This window comes from Helianthus annuus, chromosome 17, assembly GCF_002127325.2.
Source record: "Helianthus annuus cultivar XRQ/B chromosome 17, HanXRQr2.0-SUNRISE, whole genome shotgun sequence".
NCBI lineage: Eukaryota > Viridiplantae > Streptophyta > Magnoliopsida > Asterales > Asteraceae > Helianthus > Helianthus annuus.
Window position 1 is genome coordinate 131512103 of NC_035449.2, and position 15862 is coordinate 131527964.

General features: G+C 33.1%; 2 protein-coding genes across 2 annotated transcripts; one reads left to right on the forward strand and one right to left on the reverse strand.

The window, feature by feature from the left end:
* The first annotated feature begins 2395 nt into the window (after positions 1-2395).
* Positions 2396-9781, forward strand: LOC110926359 (aspartic proteinase Asp1). Its single transcript, XM_022170109.2, has 8 exons — positions 2396-2656; positions 6950-7067; positions 7160-7380; positions 7980-8204; positions 8290-8428; positions 8948-9148; positions 9224-9296; positions 9420-9781. The coding sequence occupies exons 1-8, from the start codon at positions 2484-2486 to the stop codon at positions 9527-9529; spliced, it is 1260 nt and encodes a 419-aa protein (XP_022025801.1). The 5' UTR covers positions 2396-2483; the 3' UTR covers positions 9530-9781.
* Positions 9452-14456, reverse strand: LOC110926360. The gene is made up of 2 exons (XM_022170110.2): positions 13965-14456; positions 9452-9701 (listed from the first exon to the last, which is right to left on the reverse strand). Exon 1 carries the CDS (start codon positions 14353-14355, stop codon positions 13966-13968), a length of 390 nt encoding a protein of 129 aa, XP_022025802.1. The 5' UTR covers positions 14356-14456; the 3' UTR covers positions 9452-9701; position 13965.
* Positions 14457-15862: the final 1406 nt, after the last annotated feature.

The following is a 15862-nucleotide window of genomic DNA, read 5'->3' on the forward strand; positions in this document are numbered from 1 at the left end:
AAAATCTAAAATTAATCAGAACTCAACTCGTGTATTACACGAGTTTTTAAAGATATAACTTTTTATTAGTTACTATACAAAATTACATTTATTCAAACCGTGTAATACACAGAGTTTTTTAAAGATATAACTTTTTTATTATTTAATATACAAAATTACATTTATCCAACTCGTGTAATACATGAAGTATTTAAAAATATAATTCTTTTATTATTTGATATATAAATTTAACCCGTATAATACACGTGGTTTTTTAAAGATATAACTTTTTTTATAAATTTCTATACAAAATTACATTTATCCAACTCGTGTAATACATGAGGTTTTTTAAAAATATAACTTTTTTATTCAACCCGTACAATACATGGGGTTTTTTAAATACAGTATATAAATAATTTATTATTTAGTATTTTTTTCATTATTTGATGTATAAAATTAGATTTATTCAACCTGTACAACAATACACGGGGTTTTTAAAAATATAACTTTTTATTTTTTAGTATATAAAATTTTATGTATTCAATTCGTGTAATAAACAAAGTTTTAAAAAATATATTATTTAGTATATAAATTAACATTTATTCAGCCCGTGTAATACACGGGGTTCTATTCTAGTTTGGTATATATAAAATTCATTTATTCAACCCGTGTAATACACGGGGTTATAACCTAGTATAATTATAATTTAAAATAATAAAGCCCGAAAACGAAGAATTGTTGATTGGAATATAAATCATAAAATATAATTATAACTAGGTTAGTTCCCCGTGTGTTACACGGGTTGAACAATTAAAACAATATAATAAATATTTCTTGTAAATGCAAATCAAATACGGAGACATTTATATATATTTGATAAATAATGAAACTAATAATAATAGTAAAAAAATCTCATACATGTGTACAGAGTCGTCTGTAAGAATTCATGTACCCTGTTTGAGCTTGAAAAAATATGTTCTTTCGTAATGTTTTAATATTATCATTTAATTTTAAAATAAAATGGGTATTGGGCTCAGTAAGAGCATGTTTGGTTATGTTTTTTGAAACAACTTATAGACTTATTGGGGTTTTGAAAAAGTCAGTATGGAGTGTCTTATTGACTTATTAGTTTTTCCTCTCACATACACCCATATTGTCAAACATCATTTTGTAGATTATGACTTTTCAAAAAGTCAATAAGTCAATAAATTTTTTCAGAAAGCTTAGCCAAACATTCCCTAAAGCTAATGCCAATGGGTATTGGGCTCACTAAGAACATGTTTGGTATGCTATTGTAAAAAAAGTAACATAGATATCGGGTTTTTTTTTTTTTTTTTTTTATAAAAAACACGTGTCTCTCGAAATCACAGACCCTGTGCGGTGGTCCTCCCCGCACACCCTTATCACCGCCCATGCACGTGTATACTCATTTAAGTAATCGATATACATTTGATGATATCCTATATTTTTTTTGTATTCAATTAACATTTTTCTATTTAGTATTATTTGCAATTATTAACATTTTTCTAAATGTTTATATAGAGTATGGATGTTACTAAATTTTTGAAGAATAATTTTTAATTTTGACATATATATTCAAACTTATAATTATATAATGTAGTCATGAATTTAATAAAATCCAAAAAAGCGTGAAACCCTTTTCAAATTTCAATAAAAGGGTTATAATTATCAGATAAACATTTTTCTATTTAATATTATCTACAAATTAGAAGATAAATTATTAGAAAATAAATATGAAAGAAAGGCGGGAAAACCCAAAAATAGGTGCATCCAATGAATGACACGTGTCACACATTGGTTTACTTTATTATATGTATAGATTTAAAATAATAAAGCCCGAAAAGGAATATAAATCATAAAATATAAATATAATTTAAAATAATAAAGCCCGAAAAAGAAGAAGACAAATGCATGAAGCGATGCCATTGTAATGCCTTTGTTCACAAGAAATTCCCTCAAGGCATCATCATCAAGCCCTAATTTATATTTTTTAATATAAACATAATTTCATCAAAAAAAGTAGCTTAGTCTTATTCGCATATATTAATTGATAAAATTGTTCGTACATTTTTTTCTTTTCTATTATAAATTTAAATGAAAATTTTCTTTTCTATTATAACTTTAAATAAAAAAATCATATTGTAAATTTTTGTTATTTCATATTCCTCTCAGTTACCATAATCACAAAATAATCAATTTAATTATTTATATGCTTATATCTTACAATATAATGATTTTAAATTGAAAAAGTACAATGCATCCTTTACTACTAATTGTTTTTCAAATAAAAAAAATTAATAAATAATTTAATTTTTCATGTAGCATGCTCATCAATCAAGGTATCACATATAGCTTAGCTTCCTCTATATATATATAGTCACACAAAACACCAAAAGCTTTCTTTACAAAAACTCTAAAAAAAATAGTATTAGCTAATTACTGATACACCCCTCTAATTCCTCTCAATCCAGCCAACACACACGATGAAGAGAGGGGCAATCATGGTATTGGGTTTTCTGTTCTTGTTGTTCAATGTATCACCGTCGTCAGCCTCCGATGATCGCCGTCAAAAATGGTGGAAATGGCCGTCGTCTGCCGGAAATTCAATCTGCTCGTCCGTCGTACTTCCACTATACGGCAATGTTTATCCTCAAGGGTAATTGCTGACTGATTCAACTTGAATTCTGGATTATTTTTTTTATTTATTTTAATTGATATTTTGAAGCGCCATTAAGTAAATGTGAAACTAAACAGTCAAGATTTGATGTGTTTGACTTTATTTGTTTAAAATCATTATTTGGGTGGAGATACAATAGGAAGTTATTTGGTTAGGAAGACTAGGAAGTGATCTTGACCATTATTTAGTAAATCAAGGGCTAAGATTAAATTATGGAAATTGAAGGGAATAAAAGAGGCGCGTGAGTTTGTTTAGGGACATTCTAATCAATCCAAGCCAATAGTTTCTTTCTCCTCTAATTCACCCAATTTTTTAAACGTTAATAACTTTTTCATACCACATTATTTTTTTATAAAAACTGCACAAAAAAAATGAGCGTTTTTTTTATCTTTAAAACGAGTATACTATTGCTATATTTTCAAAAAAAAAAAAAATTAAAACTCTGTTGCATAAAACGCAATAGAAAAACCCCCAGTTACGTAAAACGCAATGAAAAAAACCCTAAAAAATGACATTTTTCTAAAACGTAATGCACCAAAAACACAAAGAAATGACTTATTTGTAAAACGCAATGGCTAGAAAACACAAAGAAATGTCTTATTTCTAAAACGCAATAGCCAAAAACCTCAAAAGACAATGTACTTTCTAAAACGCAATGGACTAAAAACACATAAAAATGTGTTTTACCTAAAACGCAATGCACAAAAAACACAAAGAAATGTCTTATTTGTAAAACGCAATGGCTAGAAAACACTTAAAAATGACTCATTCTAAAACGCAATGGACTGAAACACCTAAAAAATGTGTTTTACCTAAAACGCAATGACTAAAAACACTTAAAAATGTGTTTTTTTAAAAACCCAATAGCCAGAAAACACATAAAACTCTCTTATTTCTAAAACGCAATGGACACATAAAACTGTCTAGGAACTGTCTGTGAATTGTCTGTGAATTGTCTGTGAACTGTCTGAATTGTCTACGAATTACTGTATTCGAAATGAGCCAATTTCTGGAAAATTAATTTTTCTGATGCATTTTTATTACAGCAATTTAATCAGAAAAAAAAATAGCCAATTTCTGGCAGCTCAACCCCAGCCAGGGGCTCTGCCCCTTGGACCCCGCCAGGGGCTGCCGCCCCTGGGACCCCGCTACCAGGGGCGCTGCCCCCGGACCCCGCCAAGATCGTAAAACGCAATAAATAAATCAAAAACTCAGATCATTAAAATGAAATTAAAGAATTTCTTACATGGATCGAAGTGATTTCTTCAACAATTGACGAAGTTTGAATGATTGAAACACTTATAAACGCTCGAATCGAACGAATTGAGTGATTATCTCCAAAATCACCGGAAACAACGAGATTTTTTTATGAAATTAAACTGGGTTTTCTTCAAAAAAGCTGAAGAACACGTTGATCGGGTGTTTGAATCATTGATTGGTGATGAAAATCGCACTATAATGTAGTGATTATTGAGATATAAAGTGAAAAAATGGTTGAAGATGGTGGGTTTTGAAAATGGTGGGTTTTGAAGTTACTGGGTTTTGAAAAGGAAGAAGAAATGGTTGGATTGACTAAAATACCCTTTTTCTTTATTTTAAATGTTGTCACATGTCCTAATCCTATTACTTCCTACACTTTCTAGCCAAAATAAACTTCCTATTTTATCTTTTCCCATCATTATTTTGTATAAATTATAAAATGATTAAGATGTTTCCTTTTAAGCAGACTTATATTTAACTACATATTTTCAAAATTGGACAAATCAGTTGCTTTTTTTTTAAAACGACTTTCTACAACAGGCGATAGATATCGCATCCACCATATCGGCAGGCCCATCACCCTACTCTGGCCAAGACTATGTTGCCTTAACCGTACCTACGCTTGGCATCGAGTTTGGCTTGGCGTTCCCTAAGAAAATTTCCAACCTAACGCCCACCCAAAAGACCAGGAGCGTGTATTTACATTCTCTGTAAGGATTTTTAGGGTGGTGTAAATCAACCAAAAAAAATTGGAAAAGTTAAATTTTTTTAGCCCCCCCCCCCCCCCCCACAACCCAAACTAAAATGCTAAAAACTAAACTCCCAAAAAATCTAAAAAACACAAATTTTTTTTTATTAGTATTATTTTTTATGTAAAAATCGCTACTTTTAGTAGCAAAAAAAAATTAATAATGAAATATAGTGATTTTAATTTAAAAAATATTAAAAAAAAAACAAAAATTTGTGTGTTTTTTAGGTATTTTTGGTTGTTGTCACATTGGTTCTCGTGGTTCTCGCAATGAAGGGTGGTTCCTAACGGATCCTTCTCCTATATATGTGTGTGTGTGTGTTAAAAGGGTTAAATGGTCGAGTTCAAATCATGAAAATTTGTGTGTTAAAAGGGTTAATGTGTGTGTGTGTGTTTTATCGAGTTCAATTGCACAAACAGTTTGAAGCTTCAAATCATGAAAATCCAAAACGTGAATCAAGCCATTTGAATCACAAACCGGCTGCCTAGCATTATAAATACACATTTGGTAAAGTTGAATCAAGCCATTTAAATCACGAACGGCGAAAAAATATACATACTTGCTTTATTTAGATAACTAGAACTTAGACCTGCGCGTTGCGGCGAAACTTTTAAACCAAACAAAAAAGTAGAAGTAAAAAAAGATTAAACTACAAATATATACTAAAACATAAACATTATCGTAAAAAGAAAAGCTACGTCGAATTTTTTAAAAATCTATCTTCCTACTTCTAATAAATATATATGTTATATAATTTTAGAAACCTTATTATGATAACATCAATTATTCTATCGTACAAAAATTTAAGAAAGGTTGCTTTATAGCAATTTTAGATATGAAAGATTATGGGTATAAGTCTCACAAAATAAGATTGTTATAAAGTGAAAAGAGTTGATGAGGCTATGCTTTAGTGAGTTATACATATAGCTTTGTAACTTGTAAAAAGTTGAATAATAAAAGTGTCTCACAAAAAGTAAAATTGCAAATTAATATAGAGGAAATTGGTTTAGTTTCAACGGTTTTTTGAACACTCTGATGTGTAACACTATAAATACACATTTGGTAAATGGGTGTTGCTAAATGTACCTCTTTTCTACTGAATGCACCCCCTCCTTCAACTTTTACATTAATATAATTCAAACCCTTTTATTTTTCTTTCATTTTTTTTATCTTTAATTATTATTATTCCTAGTATTTGTTTTTAAAACGTTATTTTATTTAAAAAGAAACTTTTTTTGATTATTTGAAAATAATCGTTTTCTTACGTTTTAAACTAAAGCGAGTCATTTTAATTTTGAAATGGATTTTTTGTTCATAGCGGCTTGAAGTGGGTATGCGAATTCGGTTTGTATAAACAATGATACACAAAAAATTAAATGAAGCTTTTAAGCTCGCCAACTTAACTAACGTTTTATTTTCTTTTTACGTCTTATTACTTTTAATAAATAAAAGTTATTAATTATATCAAAAAACATTTTAATATAATAATAATAATAAAAATAGAAATATAAAGATGAGAGAACTAAAATACGAAATAATTAAAAAATTTAAAAGCAACTGTTTTTTTTCAAAAAAAAAGTTCTGAAACTTTTTTATTGTATAAAAAATATCTTTTTTATTAATTTTAATGACGTTGTATAGAAACATAATAAAATACTAGTAAGAGAAAGTGTCTTCAAATTATAGAAACACAATAGTTTTCAAAAACAATATTTGAATTGTTTAGTAATAATACTAATAAAAATTTAACAACTTTTAAATTATATTTTAATATAATAATAATACTAATAAAAATAGAAATATAAAGATGAGAGAACTAAAATACGAAATAAATAGAAAATATAAAAGCAACTGTTTTTTTTTTTTCAAAAAAAAGTTCTGAAACTTTTTTATTGTATAAAAAATATCTTTTTTTATTAATTTTAATGACGTTGTATAGAAACATAATAAAATACTAGTAAGAGAAAGTGTCTTCAAATTATAGAAACACAATAGTTTTCAAAAACAATATTTGAATTGTTTAGAGGGGTGAAATTTAACAACTTTTAAATGATATTTTTAGAAAGGGGGTATGACTAGCAAAAAAGGAGATGCATTTAGCCAACCCCTTGGTAAATTTGAGGGCCTATGTCATTACACACTCAACCACCAACCCTAAATTATGGATTGTTTCAAGGAATTATGTTATTTGCTCTTAGATTTAGGCGGTTCTCATGTATATGAATATATTGTCACATGAAGTTTCTATTTATGGTAAAACCAGGTTTTATTATGCTCAGATAAACATAGGACATCCTCCGAGGCCGTATTTTGTGGATCCAGATACGGGTAGTGATCTGACGTGGCTCCAGTGTGACGCGCCATGTGTACATTGCACTCAGGTTGTTATTGTTGTTATTCATGGTATGATTAGTTTTTATAACCTTTGATTCTTTTCATTGATATGATGTTTTGGCAATATGTTGTGTTTTAGGCCCCGCATCCTTATTACAGACCGAACAATGACCTGGTTCCATGTAAAGATCCCCTCTGTGCATCATTGCACGCTGGAGACCACAGATGTGATGACCCGGGTCAATGTGATTATGAGGTCGAGTATGCCGATGGTGGTTCATCTCTCGGTGTCCTTATCAATGATGTCTCGCTTGTCAATCTTACTACCGGAGTTCGAATCACTCCTCGTCTCACCATAGGGTTTGTAACACTATTTTCCCTTCATCATCAAATTTAAGCCGAAATTACCCTTAGATGTGAATTTCTAACACGGCATGAAGATAACACAAAATTCAAGTATTTGGGTGCAAGTGTGCAACCTAAAAATGTTTTGTCAGTTTAGAGTCAAACATGCATATCTTTAGCCAAACGGGCCGTATCTAGGTCAACCTATCGTTTGCAGGTTGATCTATTTGTTTAAAAATGTGTTTTATATCATAGTTTTAAACTAATTGGGTATTTTATACCAAAACTTAAAGAAGAAATGAAAAACGAACCTGAAATTTTATAGTCGTGTTATATGCATTTGTATTTTATGTTGTAAACTTGTAGTTCTAGGGTACCGATATGAAGAAAAAAAATATCGGGAAAAAAAATACCGGGTTAAATGATCAGTTTCATGCCAACCCTCAAAGAAGTGTATCATTTTCAGGTTTACATATCTAACATAATTTTCAGGGCGTGTAACATTTTTGGTTTCGATCCACTAACACGACTCATTTGGTACCCCTATCGACAATTCCCACTTGTAAGTAGAGAAACATTTGGTTTTCTAATGCTTCTTGACGTGTTTTTGGCAGGTGTGGATATGATCAGATCCCTGGTCCATCTTACCAACCTCTGGATGGGGTACTTGGGCTCGGCAAGGGTAAAACCGGAATTGTTTCACAACTTCACAGTCAAGGTCTAATCCGGAACGTTGTTGGTCATTGTTTTAGCAGTCGTGGAGGCGGGTTTCTCTTCTTTGGAGACGATATATATGATCCTTCACGTGTTGTATCAACTCCTATGTCACGAGATTATAGGTATGAAGCACCCGTATGCGGATTTTGGTAGAAACTAGAAAGTTGATAGTTTTTTGATGAAAAATTTGATGCATTTTGGTTCCAGAAAACACTACTCACCTGGGTATGGAGAAGTCATTTATGGTGGAAAACCAACTGGGCTTAAGAATCTACTTGTAATATTTGACAGTGGAAGTTCATTTACATACCTAAGTTCTCAGGCTTATGAAGGCTTACTTTATTTGGTAAGTTTTCTATAATAAGAATAAGTAAAAATATCATCATTATTATCATTTTCATTTTCATTGTTATTTTGGATGGCAGTAAGGGTAACAGGTTGGAGATTATTCCGAACACAACTCAAACTTATTCGTGTCACACACACTTAAAATCATTAACTCGAACACCAAGTGTGTTGACCTAATACTATATTTTTATAATTTTAGATAGGTTGGCCGGCCAATCTAAACGAGTCAAGTACGTTAGTGGATTTTCGAGTTGTATTCAAATTGTAAATGGAGTTGACCTAATACTATATTTTTATAATTTTAGATAGGTTGGCCGGTCAATCTTTTTATTTAAACAGGTTTAAACGCATCAGGACAAACACTACCCGTTTAATTAAATAGGTTAAACATGCCAACCCGACCACCGCATGCATACTAAACGGGTTAGATGTGATTATTTTTGTCGTGTTTCGGGTATCATCAGAATTTTACACCCTTATTCCGGTAGCTATTATTGTTACTACTATTTAATTATAGGTAACGAAAGAATTGAGTGGGAAACCTGTGAAAGAGGCAGTAGATGACAAAACGCTACCGTTTTGCTGGAAAGGAAGAAGACCATTTAGAGGCATAAGGGATGTAAGCAAGTACTTCAAGCCTTTGGCATTGAGGTTTTCTAGCGGCTGGAGATCTAAAACTCAGTTTGAAATCCCACTTGAAGGATATCTTCTAATCTCGGTAAGCTAGTAACTCGTCTTTCGTAACCTCTAACCGATGCATTTTGGACTAACTAAGTTTTGAGACACCGCGCAGTCGAGAGGGAATGTATGCTTGGGAATTCTCAACGGAACTGAGGTCGGACTTCAGAATTTCAACATAATCGGAGGTATAATTTCTCCTTCTTCCAACTCGTATCAATAATCAATAGAGATGTCACGGGGCGGGTGGGGTCACAAGTTAAAATGGTGATACAGACGAGTGTTTTTAATTTCTAATTTGTATTCTGTAGATATATCGATGCAAGATAAAATGGTGATATACGACAACGAAAAACAGACCATCGGATGGACACCGGCAAACTGTGACCGACCACCGAGGCCCGACGCAATGAGCATTTGATTAATAACTCGATCATCCCACAATTAACATTTAAAGATGTAAACTTTCAATACAAACTTCAGCCTAATTGTACTTTAAAGTTAAAATTAAACCGAGAGTAGAACACGCCCATTTTGGTTGACGAGAAGCAGCTCAATGACATGAAGATGCAGTAGGACAAGTAATGTTTATGCTGTTTGAGACCAAGAAACCAAAAATCATAAATTGTAAGAACCGAGAGATGAAAATAACAAACAACATATGTTTAAACCATGTCATGAATCATGAAACGTAAATCTTGGTAAGCAAGTTCTAGTTGTTGTAGGCGTTTCCGTTCTTTTTATAGCACAGATACAGTGACTACAATTTCGTACTTCCAATTAACGAGTTATGATAAATCTATTGATGAATTAATATTTTTTCAGTTCGGTTTTGGCTGTTTAACGGACCGAACAGTGGTTTAGAACTTGAAACTGTCTGTAAACCAAATGGTCGTTTAACCTTTTTTATCTATTTATTTTTTATTACTTTTGAAGCATGCAGCTATGCATATGTATTATATGGATTATATATTCATGAACCATCTTTATCAGTTAAAAAAAGTATACAAACTAACTTGAAAAAAAGGTTCAAACGACCAAAACTGAACCGTCAACCCACTAAAACCAATCGGTCGTCCGGTCCCGCAGAACAACCCAACCTAGTGGGTTTGGTTTGTCGTCTCCCAAAACCATGTTTAGCAATTTGGCACATAAACTTTGTCAAAACTGGCCGAACCAGACCATGAACGCCCCTAAATTATTGATATTTGTAGTAGCTATGCAGTTAATGCGGTAAAAAATCGGATATCGATACATGTTATTGCGGTGGGATATCGGAAATTTTTATATCATGCGGCGGAATATATATACGTAGCAAGTAGGAATTGATTAAGACTTAAATCACTAACAATTAACAATTAAGACTTAAAACACTAATAGCAGCAATAAGAAGAAAGTCTCGGCGATATCGGCCCCTCACCAAAATATCGGTTTTCGATAATATCGGTGGTCAACGCCGAAATATCGGCCGATATCTTGCAAAACCGTATCTGTTGTCTCGCCGATATCTCGGCTGGGCCAATTTTGTATAAAAAAATTCAAACTGCCTCACGCGGTACCCCGGGTTTCGGAGCTGCATTCGTGTCCGCATGATGCGCGGGCACGCACGAGTTTAACCAAATTTCCAGCTCAGAAACCCATTTTTTTGCACCCCCCCTGCACGTGCGGGTAGGACTTGTGGTAAAACATGTCATAAAGCTATAATGGAGTAGTAAATGCTTTACCTTATAAACACCCACTCACTTTGTTCCCACACCAATGTGGGACAAAGTATTTACCACCTTTTGAGACTTTCATTCCCACACCTAGACTTTCTACCACCTCTTGTATATATATAAATATATATATTTATGCATGATATTAGACTTCTAGTATATATATAGGCTCTAGATATGAATATAAATATTTTTATGCATGATATTAGAAATTACCGATATCTCACCGCGATAAACGATATCTCATATATCGGTCCTTGACCGATAACCGATATTTTTCCGCATTAACTGCATAGGGTAGAACTAATAAAAAAGGTACTGATATCAGGAATATATGTGTCAATATCGCCAATAATATCGATACCCATGGTTGTAAGAATCCCCGACTAGTCGCCGATTAATCACTAATCGGAGGTTCACCGATTTATGGCCGATTAATAGCTAGGCAGTCAATGGCGGTCCTATTCTAGCCAAATTTTGGCTAGATGCCGGCCAAATTTTGACCAAACCATATAAATTCCTTCCAATTACTTAAAAAAATGGGTTAATGAGGTGTTAAAACATGTCTACTTTAAAAAACTACATATAAAAATGTGTATGTATATATGTAACTAACAAATAAAAATTACATATAAAAATCTCAATCTGATTAATTCCGATAATCCCTATTAATCACGATTAATCGCTAGTCGGTACCCCACCGCCCGACTAGCGCCTAGCGATTTTTACAACACGATACCGATATTTAACACCGATATTTTACATGGGTACCGACAACCGATATATCACCGAGATTAACTGCATAGTTATGCATTTTGAAAATTTGTGTTATGGGGAAGCCGGAGCTTTTAGATTTTTCAACTAACTGTCAAAAGATAATAAGCGAAATCACAACTGAGATACACAGAACTCGTAATTTGGTGTTAGGATTGCTAATCACACACCCAATCTCCATGGCAGAGGCACAAATCTAAACCATGGTTTTAAAAAACGCTTGAAGTGTGCGCCTCAAGGCGCGCCACGAGGCGAAACGGCCCAAAAACGAAGCTGAGGCGCGCCTCATGGGGTTTTTATTGTATATGCGCTTCGGGGGGGGGGGGGGGTGAGGTGCTAAGAAAGGCTGCGCCTCAGGGGATTTTGATAGTTGTTTTTGATGTTTTTAACTTTTTGTGTCAATTTCAAGCATTTCATGTCTTTCTTTGTGTGTTTCCGATAATTTTGATGAATCTGATATTGAAATTAGTTAGTATTGTTATTTTTATAATATATATATTTTTTATATTTATTTATTACCTCGGCCTTACGCCTCGTGAGGCGAAGGGAAAACGCCTCGAAACTCGTTTCCGTTCTTTTAAACCTTGGTCTAAACATATATTATTTCACTCACATGACCCTAGGACAAAAACAAACCTTCAAAGACAATTAGAAAAAATACTATGAGAACACTTAATGAACATGAATCCCTAAGCTTCAAAGATCATAAGGCTACACGGTATGGGCCGTCCCCCCACCCGTTCTGGTCCGGCGACGGGCGCTACACCAACCCGTTCTCCACGTCCCTTTTTGGCCGTTTGCGACGGAGCATAAATGTGGGGCCCATGTCTTAAAGTAGCCGTTATTTAATTGAAGACCACACATACCTGGTGAAATTGTGGGTGTGTTGAAGATGAAGTGCAGGCCTCCATGATGTTTGGGTGCAGAATTTGGGCACCATGTTTAACTGGATGCAACTACCACCACATACTCTTGTGTTTGAAAGTGAAGGGGGGAGGATAAGGATGTTTTACACTTGGCTCCCCTACACTTTAGGGTATGTGTGAACAGGTCCACATGGTTTATATTTTGGCAAGATTTCCCTTGTGCTTTATAATTGGTATCATATCATATAATATGTTTTTTTTAAGTTTATGTAATATTTTTAAATATTAATGAAAATATTGTGTTAGTTTATTTGTTAAATGTTAAAAAAAGTAGAAGATTAAAAAAAACATAAAAATGGTGGGAGGACTATGACTAGGACCATCCTCCCATACCCTCTAGTTTTGGGGGATGGAGCATCCTTGGGAGGACTATGACGTGGCGCCTACGTGGCGGATAGTCCTCCAAGGATGGGATGTCACCATACCCTCTAGCCTAAGGACACTAAATTTTCTACTGTCATAATAACCGTCCTGCATGTGATAACCAGGTGTATAAATTCAAAAGAAACATGAGCTATTTCTCGATATCCAAGATATTCTATATAACAAATTAGCAATCAAGCAAGCACTTCAACCGTATCAAACACAACAAGCAAAGTTAAATATAGTTACTTAGACTTCAGGCATCATCTAATCTAAACTCTAAAAGGGGTTGTCCAAATTGCTCAACGCTCAAACGAAAAATATTTGAAAATACGCTTCCTAAAATAGCGCCTCGGTTTCCTTTGTAAACGAGCAACATACAATTATACATGCCAATCTATTGGGTCATTATCTTATTATCTATAATATTATGCTAGTCCAATAAACTATTGAATACTAAAATCGTACATGTCTAAACTCTAGAAGAACCCTGATTGAAATTCAAAAAGACGCTTTTGAGTTTCGACGTCTCGAGACCTCTCATCGTCCATCAGTCAAGGATTTTTCACAGTCTACCCTAGTGCATCGCATCAAAACTTCACAATCGAAGATTCAAAAGTCACTCTCAGGTAAATATCTCGATTCACAAGTAATCATCGATTCCTATTTTTAATTCACCGATTCAAAGGTTGACTTCTATTACAGGAATATCCAAATTGCTCCACGCTCAATCGAAACAAAGCTAGGATCAATATTTCGCTAATTCAATTTTGGCTCGGCTCGGCTCGGTTTGACTAGCCAAGCACAAGCAAAGGTACACTCGCTCGTTGCTAGCTCGTAAACAGCCCTAATCTAAAGCAGAACCTTGAATTATGTGACATCTCTACATAAACATAATCAAACTTACAATTCAACCTAAAAACAGAGAATTACTTAAACACAAACCGAATCCGAATCCGAAACCGAAACCTTATAGGTAAAACCACATCAATTCACCGCAAATCAATACTAAATCCATCTAATTCGACATCAACCAACAAACAACAAGTACATTTTAAATTGAGAAAAAAACACTCACTCTATTTGCAATAACGATCAGCCTTCTTCTTAACTCTATCATCAAGCGCATCTTCAACCGACTTCACCTTCGCTTTCGGATCGTAACCGAACTTCTTAGCCTCCACAGGAAACAAGTCATCGTACTTCATTTTTTTCGCCGCATCGATCGTGTAAATATCGTCGTCATCTGGTCCTTTGGCTCCGGCGTCTGCGGCGGAAGGAGCGCCGCCGTGTTCCGCCACGGCAGTGGCGGCGTCTCCGGTGAGGATTTCTTGGGTGAAATCGGCGGATGGTTTGTTGTGGTTTTTCTTCTTTTTTTTCTTTTTGTCTATTGATTTGCTTGTTGAAGCTAGGGTTCCTCCTTTGAAGGTCAGCCTGCCCCCTTTCACTCTCTCGTATGCATCCGACATGGTGAAGAAGGATCAACAAACCAAACCCTCGTTTTCTTTTTGCCAATCTCTCTCTCTGTTTAGTTGGGTGAGTAAAAATAACTAGATGGCTGCACCCGCGCTCCGCAACTGGGGCTACCCGACTTTTAATAAATTTTAAATAGAAACCTAGATGCAATCATGACGTGAATGGTGTAAATTTGGTTGATATTTGTTTGGTTCGTTACAATACCAACATTTGCTATCACAACCAAAAAAGAGAAAAAAAAAATAAAGTCACGATATGATCAAAAGGATATCAACATGTATTTTACATTCATCGAAAACAATAAAAATGAATACGGATAACGGTACCGAACTTGCGATATAACTAAAAGGATATCGACACGTATTTTATATCATCAAAAACTATAAAAACCGAATACCAGTATCGATACCGACGTTGTTCGGTCGATATCAACGCGGTTCATTTTGTTACCCGTACAATACCAAGAATTTATAAAATAAACAAGAATTTATAAAATAAACCAACATAAGTTATTTAAAGTATAAAGTTGCGATGAAAAAAAACAAAAGAACAACAAATTAAAAGAAAGAAAAAAGAAAAGAAAAGGACAAAATAAAAACACTGTAGCAAACAAAAACAATAAAAACCGAATACCCGTATCAATACCAACGTTATTCGGTCAATATCAACACCGTCCATTTCGTTACCCGTATAATACCAGGAATTTATAAAATAAACGAACCTAAGTTATTTAAAGTATAAAGTTGCAATTAAAAAAAAAAAAAAACAAAAGTTCAACAAATTAAAAGAAAAAAAAAAGAAGAGGACAAAACACAAACACTATAGCAAAAATGCTATAGCAATTGATATATATAACAATATCCGGGTAGTCTATGTGGTTTGTCTAAATTTCACATATAGTCTCAAACTTTCTAAAATTATAGCTATAGTTCTTAACTTTTTTGAACATTCGTTTCTTGGATAGTCTCTAACATGAATGAAGATTAGATTTTTGTATTATGTGAGTATGAAATAACTTAAATACCTTTACTGTTAACAATTCAGTTTGTGACCAGTAGCATATTGGATTGGTCTACATTGGTCTATATTATTTTTATTAAAAATTAATTTAGGGAGTCTTATTGGTCTATATTATTTTATTGAGTCTTATTGGTCTATATTATTTTTATTTAGGGAGCCTTAGTTATTGAGTTACAATATTATAGTTTTCCTATTAGTTTACATTTCTAACTTTAAATTTTAATAGAGTATTCATATTATCCTTGAAATCTAATAATTCTTTTTGCTATAGATGATTTACGTTTATACCACTGAAATTTAATATATTTATTATATGGAAATTTACTAATAAATCTTTTTTCTATAAACGATTTATGTTTTGAGTTTTTATACGTGTCTTTAAGTTTAATTGTCACACCCCGATTTCCAGTGGGCTCGGTTGATGGGTTTATGCGTGACGATTGATAACAGTTTCACAAATACGTAACGAAAGATAGAATG

Coding starts and splice junctions, on each gene's coding strand:
- LOC110926360 (XM_022170110.2), bottom strand. CDS start 14,355: ATGTCGGATGCATACGAGAGAGTGAAAGGGGGCAGGCTGACCTTCAAA.
- LOC110926359 (XM_022170109.2), top strand. CDS start 2,484: ATGAAGAGAGGGGCAATCATGGTATTGGGTTTTCTGTTCTTGTTGTTC. Junction 7,068..7,159: donor CATGTGTACATTGCACTCAG/GTTGTTATTGTT, acceptor GTTGTGTTTTAG/GCCCCGCATCCTTATTACAG. Junction 9,149..9,223: donor AAGGATATCTTCTAATCTCG/GTAAGCTAGTAA, acceptor GACACCGCGCAG/TCGAGAGGGAATGTATGCTT.